Source organism: Salmo salar, chromosome ssa26 (assembly GCF_905237065.1).
Source record: "Salmo salar chromosome ssa26, Ssal_v3.1, whole genome shotgun sequence".
Classification (NCBI taxonomy): Eukaryota; Metazoa; Chordata; class Actinopteri; order Salmoniformes; family Salmonidae; genus Salmo; species Salmo salar.
The window spans coordinates 10,458,035-10,475,135 of NC_059467.1; the positions used below are offsets into that span (position 1 = coordinate 10,458,035).

A 17,101-nucleotide genomic window follows, 5' to 3' on the forward strand; every position below is an offset into this window, starting at 1 on the left:
ACCATAACCGTAGGTGCACACAATGCCTATAATAGGAAATTCCCTGAATAGGGCATACAGTTGGTGAAAGTATTTTATGATGATTCATATCAACCACCTACGTAAGCATCCTACTAGTTTGAAGTAATCCATTACTAATATGTGTAAATGTTTACACAGGAAGCTGAGATAGATGAGAACAACCTGATCACATTTTTCATATCAACTTCTCCCTAGCCCCACTCCCCATGTGCGAACTATTTGATAACAAGAAAGCATGCGGAAACGCTCTGTCACAATAGATGGGGCGGGACTTGAAGCAAAACTCCAGGTTCCAAAATGGCAGCGTCCATGGAGCTAAGCTTGAACAATTTACCCTCCGATCCTTTGCTCTTAATGTTATCCTTTCTTGACTTTAGAGATTTGATAAGGTATGTATAACACGCTTCAGAGGGATAAAGGCCTGTGCACAAAATACCATACGAGTTTATGTTGTGTAATAGAGCTATGCTTAGCTACAAAAGCTGGCTATAGTTAACGTTCTCAAGATGTTGTTAGCTAAGCAAATATTTCACTTTTGTTTACTAGCTAGCTTGCTATTGCATGCCAATGTGTTGTCTTTCCTGATTGTTTGGTCATTAGTCTTATTCAATATGACAGTTGCAGGTATATTTATTGCATAAAAATGTAACTTTCAATTAGCCGTGAGCTAATTTACCGTCGCTAGCTAGGGTTGGCTAGTAGCTAGGCTAATGCTGCGTTTCTAACCAAGTGGGAAGGTGGTATTTAGTAGTTAAATAAATAATCCACTTTAACGCCCCTCCAATTACTAGTGGGAAATGTGTCTATCATCCATGTGCTGACCCCTGACGTCATCTACTAAGAAATTACCTAGATAACAGCATTTTCGGCAGTAACACATTATTTATAAAAAATAAATGTCTGTTTTTTTTTTAACACTAATTTGTTTACAAGCATGATAGCGCTACTTTAAGTTAATTGAGCTTGTTGGCCATCAGCCAATCAGTGTTTCTCAACGAGTTCAAAGCACTTGAACGCAGCCAACTTGTATTTACGACTTCACAGCTGATAATTACCTCCTTCCCACTTTGATATTAAAGCAGCATAATGGTTTGTTTTGGTTTCAGATGCCTTGTTGTTGTAGCTAGCTAATGTTACTTCTCCACTATCCCATTCAAATTAGATGGTAAATGTTATTAGACATTATACCGCGTCTATACACAAAGCTGTCTGCCGCCTGTAGACGCTCCGACGGTGTACAAAAATGCTCTGTATAGACAAAAAGAGCCCAGCACGAGATACAATTTTCGAAACATTTGGAACTTAAAGGTGCAATATGCAGAAATCGCTCCGCCATTTCCTGGTTGCAAATTGTTTTGTTTAAACCGCTGTGAAATATATTTTCAATAACCGAACAATATTGTTTTTTCAGCTGTTTGAACCTTGTGTACAAAACCGAAAGTAAAAGACTAAAAACGAAATTTAGGAAGAGGAATCATAGAAATAGCACACAGAACATATCTATCGCTTCTTGTACTTGCTTTAAAGACAGCATGACAGATACAGCCACAATGGGCATAAACTGGTCGTTCCTGGGTGAGAGTACTTGAATCTAAATCATTATTTGTCCATATTTGGTTTTTGTGCTGCTGAATAAGATGAATTTACATGGAAAAACTGCAGACCTTAAGTGTATATTTTGAATTTGAAAGATTCTTTCTCCCTAGTATGAAAGTTAAGTTCCAAAAGTTTACAAAACCTTATCGCTGGTGAAGTGTATTTGCATTTAGACAGAGCGTCAGTATTAAACGGAGAGCAGGAATTATAGTTCATGAGGGAGTCAACTTTGATCAGTACCATGAGCAGAGAACCCAAGGGGGGGGCAAACTGTAATCTGGGTATGCCCAAAGACGAAGAGAGGCCCAACTCGGCTGAAAATCTTTGTCCCTCCAGCGGGTGGTGTTGTTTTGCCCACCAAGCAAGAAGTTTTTGTATGGAGGTCAATGAGAGAGTGTCAAATTTGGTCGTCAAAAAAATGTATGGCTTATTTGTTCCGCAAGATTTATTTGATCGAATAGAAGTTTGGTAATGCTTATGTTGTTACGGAGTGTATTGATATAAGTAATACATTTACATCCTGGCAACTTTGAGATAACACTTTATATCGGAATGGCAATGCATATTCATGACATGAGGCTAGTAGAACAGCATCTCTCTCCATTGAAAACAGGCGGAAACGATAGGCTGGAGCTTGACAGCCCGCAGTGCCGCTTTGTGGACATTGTTTTTTATTTTTATTTAACAAGGCAAGTCAGTTAAGAACAAATTCTTATTTACAATGACGGCCTACCAAAAGGCCTCCTGCGGGGAAGGGGGTTGTGATAAAAAAAATATTTATTTATTTATCAGGACAAAACACATATCACGACAAGAGACAACGCAATACTACATAAAGAGAGACCTAAGACAAAAACATAGCAAGGCAGCAACACATGGTAGCAACACAACATGGCAGCAGCACATTATTGGGCACAGACAACAGCACAAAGGGCAAGAAGGTTAGGGCGAAGAGACATGTATCTTTACAGTATATCGATAATCTTTGGTATACACCTTGGGTTCTTGAGAGCTACTTATTTGCCAGACTATTAGCGTCCGAGCTAGCTAATGCTAACCTGGGTCTGTTGATTTTATAAGCCTCAAATGATTCTCCCCTGTATGAAGTGGGATTTCAAGAGAAATTGGCTAGTTAGTATAAATAGCAAGCTAGCTTTGCCGTCTTATACAGTTGAAGTCGGAAGTTTACATACGCTTAGGTTGGAGTCATTAAAACTCGTTTTTCAATCACTCCACAAATTTCTTGTTAACAAACTATAGTTTTGGCAAGTCGGTTAGGACATCTACTTTGTGCATGACACAAGTAATTTTTCCAACAATTGTTTACAGACAGATTATTTCATTTATAATTCACTGTGTCACAATTCCAGTGGGTCAGAAGTTTACGTACACTTAGTTGACTGTGCCTTTAAACAGCTTGGAAAATTCCAGAAAATGATGTCATGGCTTTAGAAGCTTCTGATAGGCTAATTGACATAATTTGAGTCAGTTGGAGGTGTACCTGTGGATGTATTTCAAGGCCTACCTTCAAACTCAGTGCCTCTTCGCTTGACATCATGGGAAAATCAAAAGAAATCAGCTAAGACCTCAGAAAAAAAAATTGTAGACCTCCACAAGTCTGGTTCATCCTTGGGAGCAATTTCCAAACGCCTGAAGGTACCATGTTTATCTGTACAAACAATAGTACGCAAGTATAAACACCATGGGACCATGCAGCCGTCATACCGCTCAGGAAGGAGAAATGTTCTGTCTCCTAGAGATTAACGTACTTTGGTGCGAAAAGTGCAAATCAATCCCAGAACAACAGCAAAGGACCTTGTGAAGATGCTGAAGGAAAAAGGTACAAAAGTATCTATATCCACAGTAAAACGAGTCCTATATCAACATAACCTGAAAGGCTGCTCAGCAAGGAAGAAGCCACTGCTCCAAAACCACCATAAAAAAGTCAGACTACGGTTTGCAACTGCACATGGATCGTGCTTTTTGGAGAAATGTCCTCTGGTGTGATGAAACAAAAATAGAGCTGTTTGGCCATAACCATCGTTATGTTTGGAGGAAAAAGGGGGAAGGTGGCAAGTCGAAGAACACCATCCCAACTGTGAAGCACAGGGGTGCTTTGCTGCAGGAGGAATTGGTGCACTTCACAAAATAAATGGCACCATGAGGAAGGACAATTATGTAGATATATTGAAACAACATCTCAAGACATCAGTCAGGAACTTAAAGCTTGGCCGCAAATGGGTCTTCCAAATGGACAATGACCCCAAGCATACTTCCAAAGTTGTGGCAAAATGGCTTAAGGACAACAAAGTCAATGTATTGGAGTGGCCATCACAAAGCCCTGACCTCAATCCCATAGAAAATTTGTGGGCAGAACTGAAAAAGCGTGTGCGAGCAAGGAGGCCTACAAACCTGACTGTTACACCAGCTCTGTCAGGAGGAATGGGCCAAAATTCACCCGACTTATTGTGGGACGCTTGTGGAAGGCTACCTGAAACGTTTGACCCAAGTTAAACAATTTAAAGGCAATGCTACCAAGTACTAAATGAGTATGTAAACTTCTGACCCACTGGGAATGTGATGAAAGAAATAAAAGCTAAAATAAATGATTCTCTCTACTATTATTCTGACATTTTACATTCTTAAAATAAAATAGTGATCCTAATTGACCTAAGATGGGACATTTTTACTAGGATTAAATGTCAGGAATTGTGAAATACTGAGTTAGACAAATATATTTAAGGTGTATGCAAACTTCCGACTTCAACTGTAACAGCTCATTTGAGCTAGCTAGCTGCCAGCTGATTGAATTTCTACAGGTATCGCACCATCACATCCTGATATACTGAAATTCATGCGAAGAACCTGCTAACTAGCAATAACTTTTTTATTTTCTATCCATAGTTGCAGTTTTGTGAGTAGACGACTCAACGAGCTTTCCGGCCACAACCCATTATGGAAAGGCCTCTGTTTGAAACATTGGCTCTTAACTGAGTAAGTCTGATCAACAACAAAAAAACATGGATTTCATCAGCCTATGGACAGTGTAAAGCCTGTGTATGAGAATCTTGTCTGTAGCAAAGAGTAGAGTTGTAGTTAACTTGCTCTGGTTTGTGGTGAAGAGTAACAGCAAAACATTCACATAAAAACGTTTCAAATTTAAAAGGATTCAAAATGGCTTGTACCAACATTCTTTTGAGCTCTTATTTGCTGTAATAATCAGGAATGTTTGTACTGAATGTGTTTATTTTCCAAACGGAATAGTACTGATATGTTTTATTTAGCTAAATATTTTGTTGTTGTTGAGCAGGTCAGACAAAATTCAGAAGGTTCAAACCTGGAAGGAACTCTTCCGAGAGTTCTATACTGACTTGGGTCGTTACATTGATCACTATGGCACACTGAAGAAAGCCTGGGATGACCTGAAGAGATACCTTGACCAGCAGTGCCCCAGGATGATTGCCTCTCTCAAAGGTAAACCTCCACAAGGAATACACATCACCACTTTAGGGGATTTGATCGCTGTGGGATGGTTCAATGGAACCATTAGGCCTTATTGGGGCGGCAGGTAGCCTAGTGGTTAGAGAGTTGGGCCACTAACTGAAAGGTTGCTAGATCGAATCCCCGAGCTGTCAAGGTAAAAATCTGTCGTTCGGCCTCTGAACAAGGCAGTTAACCCACTGTTCCTAGGCCTTCATTGTAAATAAGATATTGTTCTTAACTCACTTGCCTAGTTAAATAATTTTGTACTTTTTTTAATTTAACCTTTATCTTAAAACCTTCAACCAATATGCTGATGGATTTCCAAATGTATTGGATAGAAAATCCTTACCTTTTTAAAATTATTTATTTATTGTAGTTTGTTTGCCTAAGTCATTTGATGATTTCCCCTGAGCAGAGGGAGCAAAGGAAGAAGAGCTGGATGGCATTGAGGCCCAGATTTGTTGCAAGCTTTCAGATGACTACCGGTGCTCATACCGGATACACAATGGGCAGAAGCTGGTCGTTCCTGGGTATGAGAATTCATCAATTCAAATAATTGTTTGTCTATATTTTTATTTTGTGCTGCTGAGCTGAATAAGATGAATTTACATTAACAAATTGACATAAAAGTATACTTATGGTAAAAATGATCTACCCCTATTTTCTTCCAGGTTAATGGGAAGCATGGCCCTGTCTAACCACTACCGCTCAGAGGACCTGCTTGATATTGAAACGGCAGCAGGTGGATTTCAGCAGCGCAAGGGCATGAGGCAGTGTTTGCCCCTCACCTTCTGCTTCCACACAGGCCTCAGCCAATACATGGCCCTTGAGGGCACTGAGGGCCGCAGCCGCAGCGAGATCTTCTACCACTGCCCGGTCAGTTTTCATATGAGACCTCGGCCCCCTCCCCAATTACAACTGGGAGACAGCCTTTTATTCTCACACACAGGTTAAGGATGAAAAGAATAAGGAAGTGGGTAGCATCGCTTAGTAATAATAAACCACTCCTTAATTTGAGCTTTATATAACTTTTAGTATTTATGTTTCCTAAGTTATTTGGGACAGATATAACTCATTGCAACTGGGGGGAGCCATTTTCTAGCTATCTCACCACGTCAGTTGCAAACAGCTTCCAGTGTTTACGTTTCATAAATTGTCTGGGGCAGGACAACTCTTTGCCACTGGGGGTAGCCCTTTTCTAGCTATGGTATCTCACCACAGGCAGGAGATAATGTTGAATAATGGAAATTAACTAATGGCAGTGGTGGAAAAAGTACCCAATTGTCATACTTGAGTAAAAGTAAAGATATCTTAATAGAAAATGACTCGAGTAAAAGTCACCCGTTAAAATAATACTTGAGTAAAAGTATAAAAGTCTTTGGCTTAAAATATACTTAAGTATCAAAAATAAAAGTATAAATAATTTCACATTCCATATATTAAGCAAACCAGACAGCACAATTTTATTTTTAAATTTAATGATAGCCTGGGACACACTCCAACACTCAGACATCATTTACAAACAAAGCATTTGTGTTTAGTGAGTCCGCCAGATCAGAGGCAGTAGGGATGACCAGGGATGTTCTCTTGATAAGTGTGTGAATTTGACAATTTTCCTGTCCTGCTAAGCATTTGAAATGTAACGAGTACTTTTGGGTATCAGGAAAAATGTATGAAGTAAAAAGTACATTATTTTCTTTAGGAACGTAGTGGAGTAAAAGTTGTCAACACTATTTATATTTAAGTACAGATTAGCCCAAAACTACTTAAGTAGTACTTTAAACAATTTTACTTAAGTACTTTACATCACTGACTAATGGATGACTAATAGGATTGTTCTACATTTTTCTATTATAGGATCAAATGGCACAAGATCCATCTGCAATTGACATGTTCATCACAGGTATGATGAGCTATTAGTTTGTTACATATATTATACAAATATTTCAGTTAGGTTGTGTGAAAATGTTTCATTGCAACATGTCACTGCAAGTTGAGCAATTGTAAACTTTTATATGGATGCTTAACAACTAGGTTATTATGCACTTCTTGGAATTGTTCAAGGTACAGAGGATGCAGTGCCCGGTTAATCTCTCCCCAATCAGACTTAAACAGGAAGGCACTGCTCCCATTCTTCAAATATAAATAAATAAACTGTTGTATTGCAACATAGCACTCCATGAATGGATTAATTTAATTAAAGGTTAACTAGGCAAGTCAGTTAAGAACAAATTCTTATTTACAATGAATAAAAAAATGGAACTCTGGATTATTTGCTAAATTAATATTTCTTGATATTCAATGTGTTAGTTCCTCAACATATGGGTTTGAACTTCTAATGCAGTGTCTCACACTTTCTCATTATTTTGCTTCCTCTCACTTTAATTTCTCACCTTAGGGTCCAGCTTTACTGAGTGGTTTACCTCATACGTCCATAACGTGGTAACAGGAGAATACCCCATCATCCGGGATCAGATCTTCAGGTAATCTCCATTAACTTTCCCTTTCTGGAATACATAACAGGCACATGCAGGAAGGTCATAGTTTCTGTGTCATTATTGCAATACTCAACAATATGTAGTAAGGCTGACCCCATGTAGTCGACTGGTCGATTGTTTGGTTGATAGGCTGTTGGTCGACCAAGATTTCTTTAGTCGAGCAGTAGCAAAAAAAGATATACAGTACCAATCAAAAGTTTGGACACACCTACTCATTCAAGGGTTTTTCTTTATTTTTACTATTTTCTACATTGTAGAATAATAGTGAAGACAAACTATGAAACTATGGAATCATGTAGTAACCAAAAAAGTGTTTAACAAATAAATCTATTTTATATTTGAGAATCTTCAAAGTAGCCACCCTTTGCCTTGATGACAGCTTTGCAGACTCTTGGCATTCTCGCAACAGCTTCACCTGGAATGCTTTTCCAACAGTCTTGAAGGAGTTCCCACATATGCTGAGCACTTGTTGGCTGCTTTTCCTTCACTCTGCGGTCCAACTCATCTCAAACATCTCAATTGGGTTAAGGTCGGGTGATTGTGGAGGCCAGGTCATCTGATGCAGCACTCCATCACTCTCCTTCTTGGTCATTGTCCTGTTGAAAACAAATGATAGTCCCACCCTAAGCACAAACCAGATGGGATGGCGTATTGCTGCAGAATGCTGTGGTAGGCATGCTGGTTAAGTGTGCCTTAAAATCCAAATAAATCAGACAGCGTTACCAGCAAAGCACCATCACACCTCCTCCTCCTCCATGCTTCACGGTGGGAACCACACATGCGAACATCATCCGTTCACCTACTCTGCATCTCACAAAGACACAGCGGTTGGAACCTAAAATCAAAAAATTTGCACTCTTCAGACCAAAGGACAGATTGCCACTGGTCTAATGTCAATTGCTTGTGTTTCTTGGCCCAAGCAAGTCCCTTCTTCTTATTGGTGTCCTTTAGTAGTGTTTTCTTTGCCACAATTTGACCATGAAGGCCTGATTCACGCAGTCTCCTCTGAACAGTTGATGTTGAGATGTCTGTTACTTGAACTCTGTGGCTTTTATTTGGGCTGCAATTTCTGTGGCTGGTAACTCTAATGAACTTATCCTCTGCAGCAGAGGTAACTCTGGGTCTTCCATTCCTGTGGCGGTTCTCATGAGAGCGTTCTCACGTTCTGCTAGCGGAACCCCGTTCTGCTAGCGGAACCCCGTTCCGCCTGCGGAACTCCAAGCCAACAGCCAATGGCATCGCACGGCGCGAAATACAAAACCAACTAAAATACCACAATTCAATTTTCGCAAACAATCAACTATTTTACACCATTTTAAAGATAACTCTCGTTAAAATCTAACCACATTGTCCGATTTCAAAAAGGCTTTACAGCGAAAGCAAAACATTAGATTATGTTAGGAGAGTACATAGACACAAATAATCACACAGCCATTTTCCAAGCATGCATATATGTCACATAAACCCAAACCACAGCTAAATGCAGCACTAACCTTTGATGATCTTCATCAGATGACACTCCTAGGACATTATGTTATACAATACATGCATGTTTTGTTCAATCAAGTTCATATTTATATCAAAAACCAGATTTTTACATTAGCATGTGATGTTCAGAACTAGCATACCCACCGCAAACTTCCGGTGAATTTACTAAATTACTCATGATAAACGTTGACAAAATGCATAACAATTATTTTAAGAATTATAGATACAGAACTCCTTTATGCAATCGCTATGTCCGATTTTAAAATAGCTTTTCGGCGAAAGCACATTTTGCAATATTCTGAGTACATAGCTCGGCCATCACGGCTAGCTATTTTGACATCCGCCAACTTCAGGGTCACCTAAACTCAGAATTACTATTAGAAAAATTGGATTACCTTTGCTGTTCTTCGTCAGAATGCACTCCCAGGACTTCTACTTCAACAACAAATGTTGTTTTGGTTCCAAATAATTCATAGTTATATCCAAATACCTCCGTTTTGTTCATGCGTTCAGGTCACTATCCGAAGGGTAACGCGCGAGCGCATTTCGTGACAAAACAATTCAAAATATTCCATTACCGTACTTAGAAGCATGTCAAACGCTGTTTAAAATCCATTTTTATGCTATTTTTCTCGTAAAATAGCGATAATATTCCAACCGGGCAACGTTGTATTCATTCAAAGAGAGAAAGAAAAAAATTGAGAAGTCTCGTGAACGCGCATCTCAGTCTCACTGTCCCCAGACTGACCACTTACAAACTCTGCTGCTGTACTTTGCCCAGAGACAGCAGACACCCCATTCCACTTTCTGGTGGCTTTAGAGAGCCAATGGAAGCTTTAGAAAGTGTCACGTTATAGCACATATGCTGTAATGTCGATAGAGATGCAACAGAAGGACAACAAATTGTCAGACAGGGCACTTCCAGTATGGAATCTTCTCAGGTTTTGGCCTGCCATATGAGTTCTGTTATATTCACAGACATCATTCCAACAGTTTTAGAAACTTTAGAGTGTTTTCTATCCAAATCTACTAATTATATGCATATTCTAGTTTCTGGGCAGGAGTAGTAACCAGATGAAATCGGGTACGTTTTTTTAACCGGCCGTTAAAATACTGCCCCCTATCCCAAAGAAGTTAATTTAAATGCATTCCAGGTCACTACCTCATGAAGCTGGTTGAGAGAATGCCAAGTGTGTGCAAAGCTGTCATCAAGGCAAAGGGTGGCTACTTTGAAGACTCTAAAATAAATGTAGATTTAACACTTTTTTGGGTTACAACATGATTCCATATGTGTTATTTTATAGTGTTGATGTCTTCACTATTATTCTTCAATGTAGAAAATTGTCAAAATAAAGAAAAAAGGTGTGTCCCAACTGTTGACTGGTACTGTATATCTACAAAAATAAGACATCCTGCTTCTGTTGCATGTTTGAGTGCTTGTTTAATAGCCTACTGATTCCATGTGCACCAAGCGTCACGCAATGACATGTCAAGTACACAATTTCACAAATTCGGCTGTTTTTAATCTTTGCTTTGCTGTAATAAAGGCTTTAGACTTAATTTTGTTAGAACAGCATATCTGGTGTTTATAATTTATTGTGTTTACACTGTTCAAATTATATTATTAATAAAAATAATAATACTCCATGTAATGTCATTATCATTAATATGCTTAATAGACTTGTATAACCACCATTAGATTTTTAGGCCTAAGAGCGCATCCTGTTTAGTCTTAATACCATAACTTACTTAGGCAGAAAAACATTCCCACAGCATGATGCTGCCACCACCATGCTTCACCGTAGGGATGGTGCCAGGTTTCCTCCAGACGTGACGCTTGGCATTCAGGCCAAAAAAGTTCAGTCTTGCTTTCATCAGACCAGAGAATCTTGTTTCTCATTGTCTGAGAGTATGTGCCTTTTGGCAAACTCCAAACGAGCTGTCATGTGCCTTTTACTGAGGAGTGGCTTCCGTCTGGCCACTCTACCATGAAGGCCTGATTGGTGTGTGCTGAGTGCTGCAGAGATGGTTGTAAACAATTGTTGGAAAAGTTACTTGTGTCATGCACAAAGTAGATGTCTTAACCGCCTTGCCAAAACTATAGTTTGTTAACAAGACATTTGTGGAGTGGTTGAAAAATGAGTTTTAATGACTCCAACCTAAGTGAATGTGAACTTCCGACTTCAACTGTAGTTTTGGCATGGCGGTTAGGACATCTACTTTGTGCATGACACAAGTAATTTTTCCAACAATTGTTTACAAACAGATTATTTCATTTATAATTCACTGTATCACAATTCCAATGGGTCAGAATTTTATATACACTAAGTTGACTGTGCCTGTAAACAGCTTGGAAAATTCCAGAAAATTATGTCATGCCTTTAGAAGCTTCTGATAGGCTAAGTGACATAATTTGAGTCAATTGGAGGTGTACCTGTGGATGTATTTCAAGGCCTACCTTCAAACTCAGTGCCTCTTTGCTTGACATCATGGGGAAATCAGCCAAGACCTCCAGAAGAAAAAAAACAAGCATACTTCCATAGTTGTGGCAAAATGGCTTAAGGACAACAAAGTCAAGGTATTGGAGTGGCCATCACAAAGTCCTGACCTCAATCCTATAGAACATTTGTGGGCAGAACTGAAAAAGCGTGTGTGAGCAAGGATGCCTACAAACCTGACTCAATTACACCAGCTCTGTCAGGCGGAATGGCCAAAATTCACCCAACTTATTGTGGGAAGCTTCTGGAAGGCTACCCGGAACGTTTGACCCAAGTTAAACAATTTTAAAGGCAATGCTACCAAATACTAAATGAGTATGTAAACTTCTGACCCACTGGGAATGTGATGAAAGAAATAAAAGCAAAAATAAATGATTCTCTCTACTATTCTTCTGACATTTTACATTCTTAAAATAATATGGTGATCCTAACTGACCTAAGACGGGGAATTTTTACTAGGATTAAATGTCAGAAATTGTGAAAAAGAGTTTAAATGTATTTGACTAAGGTGTATGTAAACTTCCGGATTTCTGTTTTATTTTTTAATACATTTTCAGAAATGTCATACCTGTTATTGCTTTGTCATTATGGGGTATTGTGTGTAGATTGGTGAGGGGAAAATGTATGTAATCCATTTTAGAATAAGTCTGCAATGTAACAAAAAGTTGGAAAAGTCCAGGGGTCTGAAATTTTTATTTATTTAAACCTTTTATTTAACTAGGCAAGTCAGTTAAGAACAAATTCTTATTTACAATGACGGCCGACGCTGGGCCAATTGTGTGCCGCCCTATGGGACTCCCAATCCTGGCCGGTTGTGATACAGCCTGGAATCGAAACAGGTCTGTAGTGACGCATCTAGCACTGAGATGCAGTGCCTTAGACCGCTGCGCCACTCGGGAGCCCCGAATGCACTGTACTTGATTCGATTAAAACACATAGGATGTGTTTAAAAAATGTTGACCAATCGATTGGTCGAATGAACAGACAACACTTGGTCGACCAAGATTTTTGTTGGGTCGGGACAACCCTAATATGTAGTTAACATTTAAAGCTAGGCTTCCAACGGATTTTGAAGGTTTAATAAGCTTTGTCACTATTCACAGGTACGTCCATGATAAGCAGTGTGTTGCCACCACGGGGGATATTACTGTTTCAGTGTCTACCTCATTCTTACCGGAGCTTAGCTCAGTGCATCCTCCACATTTCTTCTTCACCTATCGGATCAGGTACCACTATTTCCCCTACTGATTTCAGCTCCTGATAATGATTACAAATATAAATGTGTAAATGGATCATAATACAGCTGTCGTAACTTCCCTAACCTTATGCATTAAATTCTACCCTCAGGATTGAAATGGCAAAGGATGCCCTCCCTGAGAATGCTTGCCAACTGGACAGTCGTTATTGGAAGATCACCAATGCTAATGGCAACGTGGAGGAGGTCCGTGGGCCAGGCGTTGTTGGTAGGTGACTAGAGAGGATTCTGTGGACTTACCATAATGTTTAATTCTTAATTGTCTCCATTTGGTAGCAGTGTGGAAAAACCTGTTACGATCTAAGAATGATTTACAGCTAACAGATTACTAATGTAATTGTCATGTTATATACTAATTAAATAAGTTAACATTTCATGAGTAACTTATGCATGAGATATACTAACCACATGACATTGTCTGCAGGAGAGTTCCCGGTGATGACTCCGGGTAAAGTACATGAGTACGCCAGCTGCACGACCTTCTCTACTACCTCAGAGTACATGGAAGGCCACTACACCTTCCACCGCCTCAAGAACAAAGAGGAGATCTTCGACGTCTGCATCCCCCGCTTTCACATGGTTTGCCCTCCGTTCCGTGAGTCAATTGTACGGTCGGTAAGTGTTTATGGTTTATGAGATGGCGATGAGTAACAATTGGATTCAGTTTTAAGGAACTTGGTAAATCAATGATCAGGGCCACCTTTTAGGTTAGGGTTATTATATTAAAATGTTTTGTTGGTCTTTTTATTTGTCCATTTTTGGTAATACAATAAATGGTAAAGTTTTGAAACAAGAACTTGGTTTAATATTTGCTCCCCCCCATCAGCAGGGATCGGCAAGGGATGTTTCAAGTGCATCTTTTAACGAAGACAACTCGTCAGACACCGACGATCATAATGAGGGTGAGCTTCGAGGCATTAACATGGCAGCCCCAGGGGGACGATGCCCACGCCACATCTGACACACTTTTCTCACCACAGGACTCAATTAGGAAAGGGGCTAGGAAGGACTTTCACAATTACATAAGAGTAAAGTTTGTTTTTATTGTTTGTAAAGCTGTATTTACCATTGGCTGATAGTCATTGCCCTGTGTGAACTTTTCCACCCCAGCTCGATGAGATACAACCACAGCCTCTGCAATATGCCCTCCCATGTAAATCCAAGATCGCTCCATTGTTTGTTTTCTATTTTTTTCAACAATGGAGCGATCTGGAACTGGACATTGTCTATTGAGAGCAGGGTTGTCACCTCTTTTTCAATAGTAGCATTGTTCATTCTCTAGCTGGCTGACTAGTGCATAGAGCTAAAGTGCAGATTGGTGCTCTATCTAAATCCTGAGTATTCCCTTTTTTCCTTGGCATATGTAGTGTGTGTGTGTAGTCATATTCCTTATATAAAAAGCCACAGCATCTCTACAGGTCCACTGTAGGTGTATTGGCGATGCATCATCAAAAATGACATTTATTTTACATTGCAGCTGTTTTTGCAGCAGTGTTAAACATGTTTAACTATGACGATCTTAATCAGAGATGGTCACTGCCAGTGGTTTTCAAACCAAAAAAAAAAAGGAATTATATGGAAACACACAACTCATAAAAGCTGGGATGTTTGCATATGCTAATGACAAAGAGAAGCCCACATCAAAGCTGTTGAGCTACATTGGATGCTGTCTGTATATCTAATAGATATTCAGGAACATGTTAATGTGGGCTTGACTCTGTCATGCATTAACTCTGTCATGCATTAATGCATATCATATCTTATTAATTGCAATGTGATTATGACTATGATCCTTTGAAAGTCTGCAGAAACAAACAACTGTTTAGTAAAGCAGCCAATCAGTGTGCAGTTTCTCATAGAAATCTGAATGTTTGAACAATGAGCTACAGCATCACACCCCTCTGTATTTATTTGGACAGTGAAGCTAAAGTTAGTCAAATTTTGCTCTATACTCCAGCATTTTCAATTTGAGATCAAGTGTTTTATATGAGGCGACAGTACAGAATGTCACCTTTTATTTGAGAGTATTTCTATACCTGTCTGTTTTGCCGTTTACAAATGAATGCACTTTATGTACAGTGCCTTCAGAAAGTATTCCCACCCATTTACTTTTTCCACATTTTGTGTTACAGCCTGAATTTTAAAATGGATTAATTTGAGATTTTGTGTCCCTGGCCTACACATAATACCACAATGTCAAAGTTGAATTATGTTTTTAGAAATGTTTACAAGTTAATTAAAAATGAAAAGCTGAAATGTCTTGAGTCTAAGTATTCAACCCCTTTTGTTATGGCAAGACTAAATAGGTTCAGGAGTAAATTTGTAAGTCATTTGCTTAACAAGTCACATACGTTGCATGGACTCACTCTGTGCAATAATAGTGTTTAACATGATTTTTGAATAACTACCTCATCTCTGTACCCCACACATACAATTATTTGTAAGGTCCCTCGGTTGAGCAGTGAAAGCCACACAGATTCAACCACAAAGACCAGGGAGGTTTTCCAATGCGTCGCAAAGAAGGGCACCTGTTGGTAGATGGGTAAAAATTAAAAAAAAGCAGACATTTAATATCCCTTTGAGCATGGTCAAGTTATTAATTACACTTTGGATGGTGTATCAATTCAACCAGTCACTACAAATATACAGGTGTCCTTCCTTACTCAGTTGCCGGAGAGGAAGGAAACCGCTCAGGGATTACACCATGAGGCCAATGGTGACTTTAAAACAGTTAGAGTTTAATGGCTGTGATAGGAGAACACTAAGGATGAATCAACAAGATAGTATGCTGAACAAAAATATTAACCCAACATGCAACAATTTAAGCAATTGTATTGCGTTATAGTTCTTATAAGGAAATCTCATTAGGCCCTAATCTATGGGTTTCACTTGACTGGGCAGGGGCGCAGCAATGGGTGGGCCTGGGAGGGCATAAGTCCACCCACTAGGGAGCCAGACCCAGCCAATAAGTATTCGTTTTTCCCCACAAAAGGGCTTTATTACAGACAGATCTGCGGTTTTGAGGCCGGTTGGACGTACTGCCAAATTCTCTAAAATGATGGTAGATAATTTAATGTTCATTTATCTGGCATCAGCTCTAGTGGACATTCTTGCAGTCAGCATGACAATAGCACGCTCCCTCAACTTCTGTGTTGTGTGACAAAACTGCACATTTTAGAGTGGCCTTTTATTGTCCCTATCACAAGGTGCCCCTGTGTAATGATCATGCTATTTGATCAGCTTCTTGACATGCTACACCTGTCAGGTGGATGGATTATCTTGGTAAAGGAGAAATGCTCACTAGAAGGGAGGTAAACAAATATGTGCACACATTTCAAGAGAAGCTTTTTGTCTGTATGGAAAATTTCTGGGATATTTTATTTCAGCTCATGAAACATGGGACCAACTCTTTACATGCTGTGTTTATATTTTTGTTCAGTATAGTTACTCCATAATACTAACCTAATTGACAGAGTGAAAAGAAGGAAGCTTGTACAGAATAGCAAATATTCCAAAACATGCATCCTGTTTGCAATAAGGCACTAAAGTAAAACTGCAAAAAATGTGTCAAAGAAATTAACTTTATGTCCTGAATACAAAGAGTTATGTTTGGGGCAAATGCATCACTGAGTACCACTCTCATATTTTCAAGTAGGTGGTGGCTGCATCATGTTTTGGGTGTGCTTGTCATCGGCAAGGACTAGGGAGTTTTTTTTTAGGATAAAAAGAAACGGCATAGAGCTAAGCACAGGCAAAATCCTAGAGGAAAACCTGGTTCAGTCTGCTTTCCAACAGACACTGAGAGACAAATTCACCTTTCAACAGGACAATAACCTAAAACACAAGGCCAAATCTACACTGGAGTTGGTTACCAAGATGACATTGAATGTTCCTGAGTGGCCTAGTTACTGCTTTGACTTAAATAGCCTTGAAAATATATGGCAAGACTTGGAAATGGCTGTCTAGCAATGATCAACAACCAATTTGACCGTCGAAAAATAATGTGCAAATATTGTACAATCCAGGTGTGCAAAGCTTAGACTTACCCAGAAAGACTCACAGCTGTAATCACTCCCAAAGGTGATTTTAACATGTATTGACTCAGGGGTGTGAATACTTATGTAAATGTTTTTCATTTTCAATACATTTGCAAAAATGTCTAAAAACATATTTTCACTTTCTCATTATGGGTTTTTGTGTGTAGATGGGTGATAAAAAAATGTATTTAATCCATTTTGAATTCAGGCTGTAACACAACAAAA

General features: G+C 39.1%; 1 protein-coding gene across 2 annotated transcripts; it reads left to right on the top strand.

Moving 5' to 3' along the window:
• The first annotated feature begins 269 nt into the window (after nucleotides 1-269).
• Nucleotides 270-14,421, top strand: fbxo3 (F-box protein 3). 2 transcript variants are annotated; one of them, XM_014175162.2, is made up of 11 exons: nucleotides 270-410; nucleotides 4,522-4,611; nucleotides 4,928-5,091; nucleotides 5,516-5,630; nucleotides 5,772-5,976; nucleotides 6,958-7,003; nucleotides 7,499-7,583; nucleotides 12,688-12,810; nucleotides 12,932-13,047; nucleotides 13,264-13,454; nucleotides 13,666-14,421. In XM_014175162.2, the coding sequence occupies exons 1-11, from the start codon at nucleotides 319-321 to the stop codon at nucleotides 13,798-13,800; spliced, it is 1,362 nt and encodes a 453-aa protein (XP_014030637.1). In that variant the 5' UTR covers nucleotides 270-318; the 3' UTR covers nucleotides 13,801-14,421. The 2 variants fall into 2 exon arrangements, with proteins under 2 accessions (XP_014030637.1, XP_014030638.1); XM_014175163.2 differs by having other exon boundaries at nucleotides 13,669-14,421.
• The last annotated feature ends 2,680 nt before the right edge of the window (nucleotides 14,422-17,101 follow it).